At 39.4% G+C, this 19,506-nt stretch overlaps 2 protein-coding genes across 5 annotated transcripts in view; one reads left to right on the plus strand and one right to left on the minus strand.

Moving 5' to 3' along the window:
* Positions 1–5,207: 5,207 nt before the first annotated feature.
* LOC118227641 (calcium homeostasis modulator protein 6-like) lies at positions 5,208–10,609 on the minus strand. Its single transcript, XM_035418352.1, has 2 exons — positions 7,450–10,609; positions 5,208–5,756 (listed from the first exon to the last, which is right to left on the minus strand). The coding sequence occupies exons 1-2, from the start codon at positions 8,044–8,046 to the stop codon at positions 5,640–5,642; spliced, it is 714 nt and encodes a 237-aa protein (XP_035274243.1). The 5' UTR covers positions 8,047–10,609; the 3' UTR covers positions 5,208–5,639.
* A 306-nt stretch (positions 10,610–10,915) lies between these two features.
* The window catches only part of LOC118227640 (neuroplastin-like), a 28,495-nt gene continuing 19,904 nt past the window's right edge, over positions 10,916–19,506 (plus strand). For 2 of the 4 annotated variants that reach the window (XM_035418348.1, XM_035418349.1), the window contains exon 1: positions 10,916–11,106. In XM_035418348.1, coding sequence (XP_035274239.1) covers positions 11,031–11,106 — 76 coding nt within the window. In that variant the 5' untranslated portion in view covers positions 10,916–11,030. The remainder of the gene's footprint in view (positions 11,107–19,506) is intronic. The other 2 variants (XM_035418350.1, XM_035418351.1) reach the window with 1 other exon arrangement.

Below are 19,506 nucleotides of genomic sequence, written 5' to 3' on the forward strand. Positions count from 1 at the left end.
GATGTGTCCCGATTTTTAAATAAGTATAACAAACAAACAAAAAAACTGATTATTTATCTGTACTTGTCTGTTCGAACGTTGTAATTGCTATTTACTAGAATTATCCAGTAGAGGGAGCTCTAATACAAGTGTGAACTGCAGCAGCTGACGCGCTACTTCTGTAATAAGACGTTTGTCACTCGTGCCTCATCCAATATTCTCCACTGCATGACTTGTCTGCACAGATTCGATTGCCGCAATAAAGGTATGTATATTTAGTGAATGTTTTTAATTAAATGCGTTTATACGACCACTATGTTTATCAATCCTCATTATCAAGCGAGCGAGCTAGCTAACATATTTGGTTCACTTTAGCAAGCCAGCTGGCTAGCAAGCCTTTATGAAGTGGCAGTGAGCACATAAGCAGCGTAGGATCTACATTTCCAGAGGACATCACTGTATTCTCAAATAAATAACCAGCCAAAATAAAATAGTGATTGAATGCATCACACATTTGTTTTTTTTATCTGAGATAATGATATTAGCTACTATATAATGCTGTGTCAATAGCCAACGCGTTATTGCAAGCGAGTGTGTCATCTAGTCACGCGTCATCGTAGCAAGCTAACCAGACAGTAAAAACGCCGATAAAATACTTCTAACGTGGATCATTTTAAGCCATTTTATCTAGCTTTGTTGTGATAACATGAGAGAAGGATTGCTGTTGGAGAAGTGAATCAACCAACAGTTAGCGCGGGTAACCTGCACGAAAGCGAATTGTAGTTTTTTTCACCACCGAATTCTTATGGACAAGCCTCACGGTACGTATTTCTTCCAGTCAATTTAGTTTCATCTAAGGTTACACTTGATTCACTCATTAGCTCCGCTAGATAAAGTCTTACTCTTTGAGATCATGTAGTAGGAATAAAATAAGAAAGTATAATTCATTTACTGAGAATAAATAATAAGAAATAATGAGGCTATGTCAACAGCTAATGCGTTATTGCAAGTGAGTGTGTGTCATCTAGTCACGCGTCAGAGCGCATTGTAGTTTTTTTCACTGCCGACAGGGAAGCTCGCTAGATAAAGTCTTACTCTTTGAGATCATGTAGTGGGAATAAAATAAGAAAATATAATTCATTTACTGAGAATAGATACTAAGAAATAATAATAACAAATTAATAACAACAACAACAATCATAATAATATTCATAAAAATACATGTTTGTAACTGGAAAACTGATTTTTTTTAAATGAATTTTTTTATAGATGGCTGGAAAAGAAAGGAGTGAAAGCAACGTGTGGGGTTATTTTGAATTCACACCACTTGAAGATGGTGTTGATATTAAATTATATATATATATATATATATATATATATATATTATCTTTTACATTTTTTTATCTATCAAAAAGTTATTTGTGTGTTTATTTTTATTTATTTGTTTGCTTATAAGTTAAATGTTCTCAAATACAGACACTTTGATAAAATATAACTTTTTCTAATTGATTTGAAAATGTTGCACTTTTTGACAAAATATCGGTCAAAACATCGGTAATCGGTGGGCTAGGACTCTCCAAAATCGGGATCGGCATCCGTCGGGCTCTACTTGTGAGTAATCTTGTAGTTGATGCAAATGCTCCAAAAAAAAAAAAAAAAAACACTGAAGCCCTTCTAAAATATTGTAAAATCCTGTAATGTCTCCATCTGGTGGTCAATACATGGTAAAACTATTTACAAACTACTTTTGTAATTGGGGAAATTACCCATCTATTGTACATGTGATGAATATCAAAACACATTTTTTGACTTGCTGTAATAAGATAAATAAAAGATGTGACATGATGAGACCCATTTTAATCAAAGAGTAAGTGGCAATCTTGCATGCTGATTTCAGTTTAATTCACAGCACATTCAGGTGCTGTAAAGAGGAACTACAATGATGTCACCCAGACAAGTGCTGCTGTAGCCATGGAATTAACCATCTTCATGGAATAGCCTGCCTTCATAGAACAGCCCATTGCAAAAACAGGAACAGTTAACCACACAATCATGCCCTGCATTCAGTTTATATCGAAAAGAGACATTTGCAAAAATGAAGAACTGCTACTTTTTCTTGTCGCACCATTGATTTTGTCCTCCCCGTACAATTTTAAACCGGGACAATTAGCAATGCACGTGTGCCCGCATTCGATTTCAGTTAAACAGGGAGGGACATTTACAAATATGAGGTACTGCTTCTTTCCAGTCACAAAATTGATTTGGTCCCACTTTAAAACTCTCATATTTTCAATGTCTGCTAACCATGTCACCTCTAATTGTTAAAAGCTGTTGCATAGACTATAGATGCAAGATTTCATGCAGTATCTTAAGATAATAATGGATTCAACAAGGCGAGAACCTAACTGACCGCAACAAGAAAGCGTACTTCTCTTGGAGCAAGTACTGAAATGGAAGGCTGTGACAAGGGGTAACTTCAGCCCCACATTAACTTCTGAGGCCAGAAATTCAGAGGGTATCCAGAGTCACCCAGCAGATGACATCCAAGGGGACACGTAGTTCAGCACCAATAATGCAGCAATACCGCTCGCGGATAACACCCTTGAATTGTGCGTCAATCCCAGCAGAAGGTCCAGTATCCTGCGCTGGGGATCAAGCACCACTTGCACATTGATACTGCGCTACATGTGCCGGTTGACATGTATCTCCTCATTCTCACTGGTATCCATGATTATAATTATTGATACGCATATGTGTGCTGTCAGTAATTCCCACAACCTCGAGAAAGCCCACAATCTTCATAAAAGCCGCTTGGTTCTGACGGGTGAGGTTGGTGGGGAAATCTGTGAACTGCCTGACAATGTTTGGTGCTGTGAGGGCCATGATAGTGGCCTCTGTGGCTCTACTAATTGCTGACTGTGATGGGCCCAAGTCATCACTTTTGCATTGTAGCGTTTTCCCAGTAGCCAAGGACCAGAGTGTTGTGCTGAGAGCCTTATTGCGTGCAGTAGGAGAAGATATAACATGTCTAACATGGCCTGTGACAAACAGAGAAGATATAGCATCTCTTACAAAACCTGTGACAAAGAGAATACCCAAACAGTCATGGTGGTACCTTTTCAACAATTCCGTGTCACCAACAATTTCCAATAGGGTGTTTGAAAAGTGTGTGGCCTCCGCTTCTGTGTGTGCATCGCTGCCATCTGCTTGTGACTCCCTGCAGAGTTAAGACACCTCAAAAGCTTCCTTAAATAATTTAGGAGCTAAGACCATTCTTGACCGATAAGAATCTTTATAGATCGTACTTATTTGTACTTTACTCTGAGCAGCTTTATTATATATAAATTATATCAACATGTGCTTAAATGTTACCTATATTTTAACTGTATAAATGAACTGTGTGTTATTGCTGAAACAATCGTGGTAATTGGAAGTGAATGTATACACAAAGGGTATTACAGAATAAGGTAATAAAGTATTTAAAATATTCTGAAATTATAAAATGCTTTGTAATATGCTTAGTGTGTTTCCATACATTTATGCAACCTTGCTGACAATACTGATCTCCCACAATAGAATTAGGAGGGGTAGCTCAGCACTTCCACATTGTGGACTGATCTCGAGTGCAACATTGCAAAATGTTAGTTGCAGATGCACATGCACATACAATGAGCTGAAAAAGAAAGTCAAGGCCCTTTCAATTCTATGGTTTTGCATATTTATTTACTTATTTGTGGTTAAAATAAAAAAATAGTAATCATTTCGTGTTCTAGTTGTGTGTCTTGTGAGGTTAGATTTATCGAGGACTTTTGAGAGTTGGTTATGTCCTAATATTTTTAACTATAAGACTGAGAGAGGGTGTACTTCCCTTTTCACATCAGTGTAACAGCCCTAAGTGTCCAAAGAACAGAATAAGGAATCAAGGGTACGGGTGCATCAATACCTCTACCAGTGACTTGCTCATACTACAGCTGTCAGTGAAGCTCTTAAAATACTGATGGATAAACACGTCTTCTCCTCATTTCAAAATTGAAAAACATTTCCACATGGGATTTTTAGAGGGCGCAGGGTGATTTTGAAAATAAATGAGGGAAACTGACTGAATACTACAGAAGTGAAGAGCCACAGTTTTTGACCTGGAAATGCAGGAGGCGAGCTCTGAAAACACGTGACATAACAACTCACCTCGTCTCACTGAGCATAGTTACAGACAAAATAACAAAACTTGAGTTGTTTGTAAAACTTCATTGCACAAATTTAAACTGCTGTTCTTTGCCATATTTGATTTATCATGCTTCAGTCATGGACCACTTTCCATCCTAGCGACAAGGGTTTGCGGACAACATAAGGCACACAGAATTAAAATTACAGATTCTCATTGCTGATAAAAATGGAAGATAAAATGCTTTCTGTTTTTTTTCTAAATAGAACTAAATGTTTTTTATGAACATTTTCCTAAATGTTTTTTTTTTCTAAACTGTTTTTCCAAAATTGTATTCATATGTGAAAAATCATATTATTATACTGGTTTAACTAAATTGGACTCTGACCCCTTACATTTTTGACACAAATATAGATAATTCCACTGTGTGAATTATCCAGCACAGCATTTCCAGAGGAATGGGCAAATTCCAACCACATGTTCTGCCTCCACATGCTCACGTTCAAGTTGAAGTAACCACAAGTAGTGTAAATGAGCTGTGCCAATGTTATCAAACTACAAATAAAATCTGTCTCTCCGGAGGGCTTGTCAAGGTATATTTCATGCAATAATGTTTTAAGGCAGCAATTTGTTTGCTACAGAGATGATATTTTTTGGGCTATTTTAACATGCAAATATGCAATATAAACACTAGCTAGATGTTCAGGGAATTTTTCTTTTTTAAACAACATAAGACCTGATTTATCAGAGTGGAGAGGAAGATGTGAAAATAACTACTGCAGTTCACGGGAAATAAATGTGATAGGGGTGACAAACTGCTTGCTCATGTGTGTTGGACACTCCCCAACACCATATGTGTGTGTCTCCATTGAGTCATCCTTCCCTGCGATGGTGTCAACACTCCTCTTAACACACACTATGGACCAGACAATGGCAAGATCATTTTTACTCAGAGAAACTACTTCACTGCCCGTTCTCTTGCTCGTTCACTTTGAGATCGAAAACACCAGCAGAAGGTCAACTCTCGTGCTGTTGATAATTTTTGTGAAAAAGCAAAAATACAAGCTCAAGACAGGCACTTTTTATTTGGTAGTGACTCTTCAATACCCCAATCAAGGGAATCAGATGCACCTTAGTACAATAATGAGATATATTTCAAGTTTTTTCATCCATTATTCAGACACAAAATTCACAAAGCCAATACAGTATACTCTGGCTTTGCTAGAAAGTAAAAGGGTGTTTTAAATATGTAATCATTTAACATACTTGTATAAATTACAATCATTCTGAAGTAAAATCCATTAAATCAGTCCATTAAAAGTCAGAGCAGACTTGTTCATAAAAAAGAGAAAAGGTTCCCTTAAGAAATTACAAGGCACATTTACAAAACAGTGATGATACATAATACATTACACATAATACATACATTATTACAGCAGTGATAAAGAAAACCTCCAAATATGACTTAATAGGCAAAGATGAAATGCAGCAAGACAATTCACGTCATCTCGTAACTGTCTGCATCCTGGTTTACTTCTTCTTGCATGCAGCTTTGTTGGATCACGTACACGATGAGTCCCACACAAATAAACATGAGCAGAGCTATGCCTATAACCTGGAATATAAAGCAAACAGAAAACATAGGCATCAGTTTAAATCAGTTTACCTTAATAACCTACAAAAAATGGAACTTTTGAGTTTCAGCCAAATCACATAAGTAGGCCCATCCCTTTGCGACCATCTCCATTAATATGGGAAGGGACTGGCAATCCTACATCTCCAAGGTGCATTCTGCCAGCATTTCTTTTCACTCGGTTGTCCAACAGCTGAGCTGAACAGTCATTGTTTCAGAGGAGTAGTGCCCAGTTTATTCGGACAGACTGGCAGTTGTATGACTCCACCTGCTAAGGCACTGTTCTGGTGTGGATGAGCTCCAGAGTCTGGCATCCTGGTGGTATATTACTGCTGTTGCAACACTCAGGGAGTACGGGATCTCAGTGAGCAGGTCAAGCAAACGATCTGCATGAACAAGCTATTAAATGTCCTTCTTTGACTCAACATCTGTGCAAGCCTAACTTGTGAATTGCGGAGTAAAAATATTCAGGTGCTTGAAATCACATGTTTTGAGGGTTCATGCCTATCTGCATTTTCCTGATTTGACAGAAGCAGATGCGGTGAAGAGCACAAACACACAAAGTGGTCATTCCGAACTAAGCAGGGCATAAAAATATTTATTTATATAGAGTTTTTACTGTTGCCATCACACACTACTGGGCAGAGTCAGAAAAACTTTGATTAAAACTGATATCACTGGGTGGTGTTTGATGTGAAATCTTTTCAGTGTGGATTATCTTGCTATGTCTCATATAAACCTCACATTATATGAGACATAGTGAATTTTTCTTCATGACAGCTTTGGTGCTAAGTGCTATAGTGTCATTAAAGAACTAATTCTACAATTAGGGGAATAAAACCAATGGCACATTTAGTTATGCAAAATAAGTAATGACAGCAATACATATGACTACTAACTGATCAAGTCTGAAGGCTCCAGATGCATTTTTGGTTAAACTTGAGTCACTTTAGGCCTCTGCTAAATCAAACTGCAATGCATTTGTCTCACAGGAGTAGGTTTCATTTCAACTTTGGGGAGACACACTCCTGGACCACCAAGGGGTCTCCCTGCCCCCACCCAAAACCTATGCGTATGATTTGTCCGTAACTTTGAGTAAAGACATTACTATGTGTCAGCAGCTGCCATTTAATACTGGGTCTGGACTGGACACATCTGGTCAGTCACTTCTACATGTCCTCATTGAAAGAAATGTGCAGTCACATGTGTGTTTGTACCAATGCATAGCAAAAAGTACATTCGTCATTAATAGAATTATTTGTAATACAGACTGCATTTCAAAGAACTAGGTGTAAGTACAGGGCCTCAAATCTAACATTTAGTGTCAAGAGTAGCTGGCCTTCAATTGTTTAAGGCCAAATTAAGTCGCAAACTGCCTTCTTGTTAAGTCTTAGTTGAAAACAAACACCTCCAACAGTGCAATTGTTTTCACAGGGCCTCAGAGACCTCAGAAGTGATGATCATTCAGTACAGGGACAGAACATGTAAAATTTGGATAATTAACCACCTCATTCAAACTTTAAGAACTGGTCAGTTCTAATGAAAACATTGTGGTACACAGAATTGTGTTGGGGCCAGGACCGATCCAGCCCACCAAAGGAAGTCCTGAGAACAAATGCAGACAATAAAAACACAATAAACAGGCGGGTACAGCAGTACCTGGAGCGTTCCTCACCTGAGAGAGAACAAATAATTCCTGAGAGTGCTCCATCAGCTCCTGCTTCTGTGTGACGTTGTCGTCGCCTGTGGGCTCGCACCATTTCTGCGGGCCAGCTTTATCAACAATAACAAACCTGCCCTTCCAGTCCGTCTTCGCGCAGGTATAGTACTGGCCATCGAGAAACAGAAGGATCAGCCACACGAGCGCAGGAACCAAGCTGGATATCCGCATGTAGTTCTGGCATCCTTGTATTATGACCATGAGAGTAATAGCCATGACAGCTGGGATGACGAAGAAGGCGGATGAAAACAAAGCATTCCATTTAGGATTGCAGGGGCACTCAAACTCCAGCTCCACGAGCTTCTCCAGTCCCATAAGGATGAAGCTAAAAGCCGCATTCGAGACCAGAGGGCTGTCGCTAAGTTCATTTTTCAATATGGTAAGCCATTGTTTTCTCCTTTCCATACTAACTACTACACAAAATGAGATGTGTAGAACTGAAAGCTCTGACCGAAAGTGCCATTTGTGAACGCATTTGCAGCAGTTCGGTGACGCGTGGCTAACTGGAGTGGGGCCTGCCCTCCAGGCAGGATACCACGTTTTTTGTCCCATTGGTTTACAACAAAGGAAGGTGTGTTTGCAGCACCTACGTTCCACCAACTGACTGGCCGAAATGGAACGGCAGGCGTGGTTACTTTTAAATCGTATCCTCCCTCGGACATTGTAGAGGGAAGAGACTAAAGTGGAGGGAAAACCAGTGAGCTCTGTAATTGGATGTGCGCATAAGCTTATTTCCACTATTGGCAACACTGCAAGCGGTCAGTTTCATATAGGGTGTGAGATGAATGAATAAAACCTCAACATAAGCTGTTTATTTAATTACAACTAATTATTTCATTTCTTTTTTATTCCTGAAATTTTAGGTCAGTTATATCAAGTATATACTAAGTATTAATTAGATGTTCATGCCATAATCTGTAAATACAATAAATCAGTATAAATGCATATACATTATGTTTTGTCTGGGTTTCGGTGTTCAGAGCTATATTCAGCCATATTTACCGTTATGTGGAGCTATGCATCACTCCTTGACATCTAAATTCTTATTTTTTTTAAAAGGAAAAAGACTTTCAAACTTCCTATGGACAACATAATGTGAGTGAAATGTGGTGTCATTTAATCAACATTATATTAATATACACACAAAGGGAGCAAGTAATAGTTTCACTGAATAGTAATGGTTCCACATTCAGTGGAAGTGGATGGCAGTCTTGGCAGAATGCTGCCATATTATTCATAAAGAAGAATACATTTTGTTTCTCTTTAACACATGAGTATTTCACACAAGGGGAACAGTGAGAAATCCTCAGTGATATTTACCATTTGTGCCACACAATCATTTTGTAACATCCAAGTAAAGAACACATTTTGAAATTGCAGCATGAAATTATGATGTTGAGCAAAAATGAAAAAGTACATAATGCACTTAGTACAATCAACTAAATGTGATATTTACTTGATTACACAATACATATAATTTTATTTTATTACTGCATATAATACTTTTTTTTTTACCCTTACATAATTTAAACGTAATACTCACCAGGGCTCGGATTACATGGCAGCCGTATGGACATTGCCTACCCTACATTTTGACACATCGTCCTTTAAAAAAGCAGCCTGCATGTACCTGCAAATACCTTATTTGTTCCTGCACTTCCGGTTTACACCACCCCTACTTCCGGTTTTATCAGAATACAAATACAATTTTTTTTTTTTGTTGAACAAATACAGATATGGCATCTCCCTCCATACCTACTAGTTATAATTGTGAAACTGTCCCAAAATTTTGAATGAGTTGATTTGAGACCCACCTCTTGAGTGTAACTTGGTTTTGATAAACTTTTCTGGACAGTGTAACCTTTGACCAATAAACTTTTTTTGCATTATCATTGCAATTAGTAACTGTATCGGTTCCTTTCGTGCACCTGCACTTTGCACAGCTAGCTACCCTAAAACCTTACAATAAAATGGCTCCACAAGGTCATGATATCTGAAATATTTTGTATCTTGCATCCTCACAGCCAAACAGGTTCAGGTTGAATTCTAATTTCACACATAGGCCATTATCTACACCGACATGGGTTATAAATAAGCAGATAAGTTCATATTTACGCAGAAGAATATAAATATTTTTACTCAGCACTGTAGTCTACAAATTTGAATGGATTTACAGGGGAATTAAATTAGAAGCGGGAAACTATAAAGCAAGACATGTTGCTGCACTGTGCAAGGCATCCGTACCGAGTGGTGATATGTGAATTTCATTGTTCTGTTTCTCATGAAATGTGCATTCTAGGGTCTGCACACGCGCTGCAGTTATTTCAGCAGCTCTGTAATTTACGGAGGAATTCCACATTTCACCACATAGGGGTGCTAGTGTAGTTCAGAAGTATTGTCAACTATGTCTTCTTTAAGTAATGGGAGTTCTGTATGGTATTCTCTTACTGAACATAATCCAGGAAACAATGTTACATCTTGCCACTACAACATCTAGTACCACTTCTCATTTCGAGAATTGAATCTAAAATACATACTAAAAAGTATTTGCTCTGGGAGAATGCTTGTAATGTGTCGTGGTATGCTTTGAAAGGTAGAATAACAAATAAAATACAATTTGAAACCAGTGGTGGTTTTAAGTGAGCACATTCACCTGGTTGAATCCCACTAAAACACATAACACAGATTAATTGAAAATATGTTAGTCTTTCAAAATGTCACAACAAATTATAGTAACCTGCCCATTTAAAAGGATTAACTAACCCTGAATATCGGACTTCTGCCATTCCAAAAGAGCAGTCATGGAATACCAATTGATGTGCAAGAATGAATAACACCAAAACAGAATTATGTTTTAACTTTTAAAAAAATATTTTAAATGGCACAGCAAATAAAACAACAAACTATATTGAAAATCACATCAAAAAGTGTCACAATGACAATGTTTATATCATGCCTTGCTTTAAAATGTGCGGAATAATAATGGTCTTAAAAGTCTGTAGCCTAGCCTATATCTCAATTATTTTCGCTTCTCCACTAAAACATTATGCCTAATAGCCTACCATAATCTGCAGAACGACTTGCTAAAATGCTACGTTACTTTCCCAGTGAAATAGTGAAATTACCACCAGTGAAATTTCAATATTTTAGAAATTAATTTATTCCAACCATACCTGGCATGAAAGTCATTACCCGACGAATGTTTCACGTTCTCTTGCCTCCGTTGTAATACAAACAGCATGAAAATGCTGTAAACGCAGCTTGGCGCATCCTTAAACGCTACATCGGAATACCCTGAGTGATCACTGATGATTAAGTGTGTGCTAGAGTGAACCCATTTAAACCTCCCGCCCCCTCGCTCCCTTCTCTCTTGGCCCCAGATCGGCCCACTCAGCTGGCCCACTGCGTGATGTCAGAAAAACGTCACACAGAGGAGGCCTCACATGAAGTAGAGAGGGGAGAGGGGGCGGATTGGGGCGCAACCATCTCCTCCCACACCCGTCCGGTGTAGTCACTTTACCGACCGAAGACCAGCAATGATGCCCTGTTCAATAATGCTAGCGGTGGTCTTGTTCGGCGTGTCGATACTACGCTCCGTTTCGGCTCAGAACGGTAAGAATTGTTATTATGTTTATACATGACAGCGGCTTCGTAATGGTTTTGGTTAAATGATGCTGGTTCGAGAACATTACCTGATGCTGAGGATGCGCGTTGTCACGGTCAAATTCGAGGGTTTGTTCTCTATCACCGCTGAATATGGCACGACTTGCTATGAAGGAAATAGCCTGTTATTATCTAAATAAAATAAATACTGCCTGCCTCCTGGAGAGGGAGAGATTTGGCCTATTTTATGCATTTTGCAGTTTATTGTATTTGCGATTTGTGGAATAAAGGAAGAAGAAAAAATGAGTGCATCAGTAGCTAGCCTGTCTGCTAGGTGTCATGAATTCAAAGCTGGTGCAGAGCTAGCCAGCTGCTTGGCCATCTGTGCAGGGCAACGTTATAGTTTAGCGTATAGAGCAATTTCAGAACATTGTAGAACCTTATAATTAGACTAGGTACTTTTCGGTTACGATTTTAGGTTGCATTCTCATGCTATCAGATAGGCTTGAAATTGAACAGTTCCTGTCGAAGACTTGGGGTGATTGGTTCTGTCGCAAGGTGTAACATCATGGGGGCAGGGGTCCCACAATGACATTTGAATTTTGAACAGCAATGAAATGTGAAATATTGCAACATACCTTCTGCATGTCTCTGCTCATATGTCAGTCTAACGAATTGACCAATCCTGTAAATGAACCTGATTTACAGCAGTGACCTGCCTTCTGCATTCAGAGGCCTCTGGCTTGGATCTTCTACTATTATTTCTAGTGAGGATGTGGGCCAAGTGGCATCGGGCTAAGGATGTGTCAAGCCTGATGCAGCATGGATCAATGATCCCTCTGCGAGCTAAGCAGTTACCAGATACAGAGGTAATTATAATGATCATGACTGACATCACTTGGGCTGAACTAAATAGCTATGTTTTGAGGCTTGGATCTGTTGGCTGCTCTACATGGCAGTACACTAGCTGTCCACTGTGATGCTCATTCAAGATTCAGCATTTTCATCCAAATTCCAAGTAGATTAGTCATAGGCCTAAATTGTAAGAGCAAAGAGGCAGGTGGTGCATGTAGGTCTTTCACACACGTCATGTATTATTTGGCTTTGCCGTAATGCTTGGTTCATATTTATTTATGTGCCAAATTAATTTAGATGAACCAATGATGATCCTGAACATTATTTTTTATATTTTAATGCATATAACAGGATATGTGGTTTTGGTGAAAATGGGGAATTGCTGAAATACGCTCAGGGGGCCTTCCTGACTGCTGATCCCTTTTCAATCTGTCTACAACATGAAAAAATGAAATTGCGTTAGTTGGGCACAACGGCCGCTTCCTTGGACAAACTCAATCAATGCAACTAGTGTGCCTTTACTGCAGAGCTCTTTAGCTGTGATATAGCCTCATTGAGACACCGAGGTTTGTGTTGTTGTGACAACTTTTAATAAAAGAATTTATATTTTAAAGCAGGTCAAACAGAGCTTCTGTGAGATCATCACTGACATCACAACAGTAATGCCTTACAGTACTACAGGAAACATTGTGCATGTGAATATAGTTTTAATGTGCCCCGACAGCAAGACAGGACCACTGCCTGAACAGCCTGTCATGATTAAAACCTCATCAGTACTATCCTATACTATAGGCAGTCCATACCCTCCTTGAATATAACTGATCAGCCTCTCCTCTTCAATCTTCAGATCTGTAACTCAGCCAAGGTAGTGGCCTGTAGCCCTGTCATACAATCAAACTCTATGCCATGAGCGTGTGTGGGAGGGACACAGGTGATCTCTTTTTTATATTGAGTGTCAAGTGGTGAATATTTACTTTAATCACAGCACAAAATCTTTACGTGGTTTTGATTTAAAATTTTTTTTTAACTTTGCTGTAAAATCATGCATGTACAGTGGATTTTTATAGACTTTACACACACACACACACAAACACACACACATGCACACACTGTGTTTGTTAATGTCTAATTTGTTCCATTAGACACCACCAAACCAATTCATTTGGGAGAATTATTGCACGACATGATTCATGCTAACCACTCTGTTCTGTAAATCAACAGACCGTAACACGGTTCTTAATGCAAAAATCCAACACCTGCATCACCTCATCCGGAATATTTCGAGAGGTCAATTCCTGCAAGTAAGGAGGAACTGTAGCACAGAGGAGGAGTTTGAATTAAAAGCTACTGTATGTCTTTATATAACAAATTCAAAAATAGAGGTTACAGCAATCAGATTATGTCCACTGCATTGGATGAGGCACGTTCTAAGAGTAGAGCCTCTCTCCTAATAAAATAAATAAAAAACGGAAAATGATAGATCTAAAATGCACTTTTCCACACGATATAAGTAAAAAGAATAATAAGCAAACCCTGGTCCATTCTACAAAGTGATCCTACCCTTCGACAGTCTATCTGTGTACATCCACCACAGATGGGTTGGATGGATGGGTTACTAACCTGAAGGACTATCGTGCTACATCATTGAGTCCATAGCCCAAATTCTCCTATTGGCTATTTGCCCCTTCACATGATCTTTGTACTCCCTGCTCCAACGCAACAAATATAAAGACCTTCTCTCCCCCACGGTCAGGACAACGAATCAAATGGAAGGTTTAATCGATCGCACCACCACAGGAGCTGTATACATGTGGACATGCCCATGTGGCATGTCTTATGATGGTCAAACAAACCTTGCTCTAAATGATCACATAGCGGAACACAAAGAGGCTATAAGAGATGGTAACCTAGGCTATGCTACCGAAAAACGTTATGCCTATGCTAATCATGGTTCCTCTTCTCATACAGAAAGAGGTGGAGAAATTGTTATTACCCAAAAGGGAGGCCTATTGGGTTTGTGCCTTCAAACAATCAAACTTCTTGGTTTAAAAATTAAATTAATTGTGATTCTCTTATTTATTCCTAATGTATGTATTACAGCCATAGAGTCTCTGTTCTTCTTAGTCTAGTATTGTTGTAATTTTTCTTTATTCTGGACTTCTGTGCTGTAAAAAAAGAGCATGTTTAATATCCTGTCTGTTAACTGTCACTTGAAGTGTCCCTGCCTTATGCACAGATGTATCCATTCAGTGTTAATGACGCCCTTCACATCGTGATAACATCACTGTTGTCGTCTCTTTTGTCTTTACGTTCTGATGAGGAGTCTATCTCGGAAATGCTTTGGCGTTCTTATGGTTCAATAAATATTCTGAAAGGGTGTTGCTGTCCGAACTTGTCAAATGGTGAGCATTTATTTTAATCAGAGCATAAAATCTTAAGGAGGTTGTAGTTTTTTATTTAGCTTTGCAGTAAAAAAAATGCACATGCACACGAATGTGTTTGGTACTGTCTAATTTGTTCCGTTAGACACCACCAGACTAATTCGTTTAGGATCAATATTACAAGACAAGGTCCATACATACTATACTCTTGCATTTGATACTGTATTGACAGTATGAATGAGTATCTGGAACAATCCAATATGAGCAGGAACGGGTTGTGAGGACTCAAGATTCTGGAAGCATAGGAGCTGCACTGTACTCAGCATATGACCATTTTGTTGCACATGAGCAGATCCTTTTAATAGAATGGGACAGTACAGGGAATCGTGACATCAATGTCCTTTTGTTAAAGTGAACCCATTAACTCTTAATCGAGAGCATTGCTTCTTATATCGCTTTCCTCCTCCTTGTGACTGACCTAGATGCATTTGTGTGAATCTGTGTTCAGACGTTGTAGTGTTAATTGTGCATGTGAACGGCTTCTTTAGATACCTAAAGAGACAAAATCAGCTGCGTCCTTGTGCAATGCAGATAGATGTTATATTTGTCGGCAGGCGGTACTTTCTAATCAAATATGCAAAGATGCTAGTTTGGTTTGTGGCCTCTTAGATCTAGGTGGAGCCTGAGGAGACAGGGCTGCTTGAATGTCACACTGCCCCATTTTAGATGTGCACTGCAAAGAGAACCTGCATCGGCAGGAAGACAGCCAGCTTGCTGGGAGCCATGTGTACAGATAGTTTTTTCTCCTTTCACTTATGGACGTGGTCTGAACAAAACTGCCATATTACACTGGGCCACAAGACACTCAGTTACTCTTGGACGGTATATAATCAAATGCAGGTATACAAAATATCAGTAAAGATGCTGTAAAATATATGGAGAAAATGAGATCTAGCTGCGAACACGACAGCGTATTTTAAACTACTCAATACTGGAAGATTTATGTCGAACATGTAGCCTAAATGAACATATATGTAAATATAAACCAGCAAGGGAAAAACTAGCCTATATGAATAGGTGACACAGAATATGCCCTTGTTTCAAGGTTGGGCATTGCCTTTGTCAGCTGTAACGCTTAGCGTTTAGCACTCCTGTGATGCGCTCGGGTACCAAGTGTGTCACCTTGGCCATTGCTACCAAAACTGAAATCTAGGACACCAAACGCAGATTTCAGATGCAAAAATATAGTTTGGTCATGGATTTAGTCAGCACTGAGACAGAACTGGGAGAATATTCTGGTAAATCGATTAAATGCGAAACCACATTAAAGCATAATAAAATGTAGCCATGTTGACAGGTAGTGCTGTGCTGTAGACCTGGCAGCATATTAAAACCACATTGTGGGCTCAGGAAGTTGATTTTGCTTTACTACTTTAAACAGATTAACACATTTGAACTGAAGACAGTTGTATGTTAGTATGTATCACTCTGACACAGTAATATTTCCAGTTTTAATTCTGTGTTGATTCAGCTCTTAACAGATAACATTTGGTCCCACTCTAGAATGTGGGACCAGATGTTGTCTGGTAAGAGTTGAAGTAACACTGTTGGTGTTGAATTAACACTGGACATTTTACTGTGTACAAGAACTCTCCACTCACCTCAACTCTTCCACACAGGGTTTGTTCACCACAAAGTACTGCTAAAATGGATTTATGTAAATGCCTGTGGAAATAGAGCTAGACATGTGCATAGGTAATGGGTGATTTAAAGTAAATTAAATAACATAGGTGCTTTGTGTGATGTTGAGAGGTGCAATACAGAGATTCATGCGACCACAGCAAGTCATTGGAAGCGACTGTTAAACCCCTATGTGGATTTGCACGTATAGGACCAGGAAGTCCAAAATACTCACGTAATGTAGGCTACTATTAATGCAAACGTACTGTTTGGCGTAGTGCCTGTCAGTGTCGAATGAAACACGGTGCAGCATTGTCCAGCATTAAGCGGAGTCAGCCTGCTTCCTGCCAATGCGCCGAATACCACATTGTTGAAACTTCGAGTTTTATGGCAAGCGTTGCGTGCAGTCAAACCTAGAGGAGTGCAGGCTCGTAGCCCCCTGAGACACGGCCGTTTAAGGAACCGGCGGGATCATGCCGGCTGCTGTCTCTGTGCTGGGACCGCGGGGTGGCTTAGGGGCAGGTGCCAGTCAGCTGACTCACAGGCTGCATCGTAATGATGAATGCCCCCCCCCCCCCAGGGGAGCTACCATTTCTGTCTGCCGGTCTCAGCGTGCATCAGAGGCAGGGCCGGATATAACCCGTCACCGAGAACCAGTACCCAATTTCCGTTACCGGCACCACCCTGGGTCCTCCCACCCCCCTGGCCTGATGTTGGAAGGAAGCCTATTAATAAGCCGATCAAAGATTAATTTCCCTTGGTGAGAGCCTGCTAATTGAGTGGTTTCCAAGGGTGACCGATCCCCTCGTTTGCAGAAGAATTGTGTGAGAGAGGTACTTGAGCTAAAGCATGCTCAGGACAGTCGGTCATCTCATTCATAGGCTGTTCAACCACCTTGGTATAATTCCTGGACTGTATGTTCTTCTATCCTGAAACTCTGCAGTATGATTGTCGCTTTGATGTGACTATCAAAAGTACTATAAATGAATCCAGTCTTTCTGGTCTTATTCAAGAGACAGGCGAGAGTGGACGTACAGTGCTGGATCATGGGAGCTGTAGTTGGTATTGCCCTTTGGGTGGAGACTTTACCCAGTTTCCTTACAAGACGCATGATGATGGTTAATGATGATGCTCTACGCAGGAGAATTAGTTATAGAAAGCATTGGTAACCCCCTGTGTCTTGTAGGTCTTCTGTTGTAAAAGTCAGAACAGACTAGAATGACTATAGGCAACTAACTGGGTTTGCCTACAAAATCTGCCCATTGTGACTAGTAAGTTGGTTAGTTGTAGTCTTGATCTGTTTTCCCTATTCTCTAAATAAACTCTTGAGTCCTCTGCATGCAGCCTTGAAATGTTGAGCTAGTAAGGGGGGGTGCAGCAATGATATCACACGGTGAGTTGAATTCCATGACTTTCCGCTCCTATTAGTAGTGTGAAGTAATTAGCAGTCCATTATTGGATCTATGCAGGGGTAAATATAGCCATATTCCAAATTGAACTGTACCAACTTCAGCTTTGTTTTTTTTTTTTGTTTTTTTAGTAAAATACTTGTTTTGTTAGTGCTTATTGTTCGTAGCACATTGTGTTAGGGCTGCTCACTGAATCCATGTACTAAATAAAGGATTTATTCATGCAATAAGGAGCATATTTGGTCATTTGGTGAAAACTATTGCCTGATGACCTTGGATGCCACAACCCACCCCGTGTATTTTTTCCCAGAATAATTACCGGCGTTAATTAATGTCATTGGCCTCCAAAGTTACAATAAAGTACAGGCTATCTCAGGAAATGGTAGTCCCATCTAAATAGGGCATTAGAAAGGCATTCTGTGTATGATGTGAGGAATTGAAACTTTTTGTATCAAGTCTCTTCTAGCAGTTTTTGAGGTTTAAGCCTTGTTCCATCAGCCATCTACCTTGATGATTATCTGATGTACTGACAGTGAAATTATAGTACATTGCTTCGATATGGAACTGCGATACAAACAATTTATCCTGCAATTTTCATTGGTAAAGGAAGTAATGAGTCGGCCACACCACCGAGCAAATGATTTAGTTCCACCATTTCTGGCGGAATTTCAGGATTTCTCATTAAATATTGACAGCGATACTTTTAGTGTCTTCACCGCTGGCTGTGCTGCTGGAACATGGACAATAAGACACTGTGTTCCTTCCTCTCTTCTCTAATCTCCCTTTGAGGAACGCTCTCCGTCTAGACACACTATGGGGATGACTGGCCTGCAGATTTCTCTTCCTTACAGTTATGTATGTTCCGTATGTTTAATCACTCACGCAACCTAGGCCTATATCATGTGAGACACACAGTCAGAGACACTACAAAATGAAAAAATAGAAAAGACGGTGGTTTAGTGATAAAAGGAAAGCAAAGTTTAAAAATCTCATGGATTTGCCCCATCAGACAGGAATTTCAGTGCCCCGAGCATTGAATCTGATGGGATTTGTAGAGAACAGGGTACGCAGAAAACTGACTACTGAGACCATAAACTGTAAGGCTGGATTACTGCAGAAGAATTGAAGGTTAACCATATCTCCGGTCTGTCACCGGTCCATGTAAGCCAACATTAAACATTGACATCTGCCTAATTTGCATACTGGAAAGAAGCTGTATTGTGCATTGCAGCAATAAAAATACGAGACCCTCAGTCAGTTTGCAGTTTTGTCAGGAAATAAGCTGTAAGCTTGATTTTTGTTGAATGGATGGTGTATGAGTACGTTTCATCAGAATCAGACATTCTGTCCACAAAACCAGGCCAACTTAATGACATGATATTGCCCTTTTGAAACAAACCCAGTCAGAAATCAACTCTGTTGACATTTACATACTAGGTTTCTGGAAATCTGTTCTAGTGTCGAAAGATTCTATGTCCAATGTACATTTATGATGAATGTACATACACTACTACATAAACATGCAAACTACTAAACTCTGGGGAAAAAAAAAAAACATATGGTCTTTACCTCCTTTGAGAAAGCTAGTAATCATACATGCATCAATCACATTTAGGTAAGATTGTGAGCTGAGAAATAGCATCTTGAATAATTCACGAAGGCTGTAGAACCTCTCTTAACATATCACAGCTTTATTGGTGAAATACTGAAGAACAAAACAGCGAAAAACCTATCGATCCTAATGGATGTTTGTCAGGTCTAATGTTCATGGTCTATGAAGACAGTCATATATCTCATATAGCCCCATAGAATTGGGGTTGGGATACCTCTAGTCTGAATCTGGTAGAGCAGTGTTGCCCGAAATAGGCAGAGGTAAAGATATGAGACTAAAATTATAGTACTCCAGAATAAATAAACAGGAACCGCTGTGCTTAGATCCTGAGTAACCCAATAATAGAGCCCTGGCTACTAATCTACTGGCTACTCTCTCAATACAAGGAAACCTAAAGCTAAGTCTAAACTCACATATAAAAACTGGAAAGTGGTTCCTAGATAAGAGAGAAATGGAAAAGACTTTTGGTTTA

The sequence above is a fragment of the Anguilla anguilla genome, chromosome 5, assembly GCF_013347855.1.
Source record: "Anguilla anguilla isolate fAngAng1 chromosome 5, fAngAng1.pri, whole genome shotgun sequence".
Lineage (NCBI taxonomy): Eukaryota > Metazoa > Chordata > Actinopteri > Anguilliformes > Anguillidae > Anguilla > Anguilla anguilla.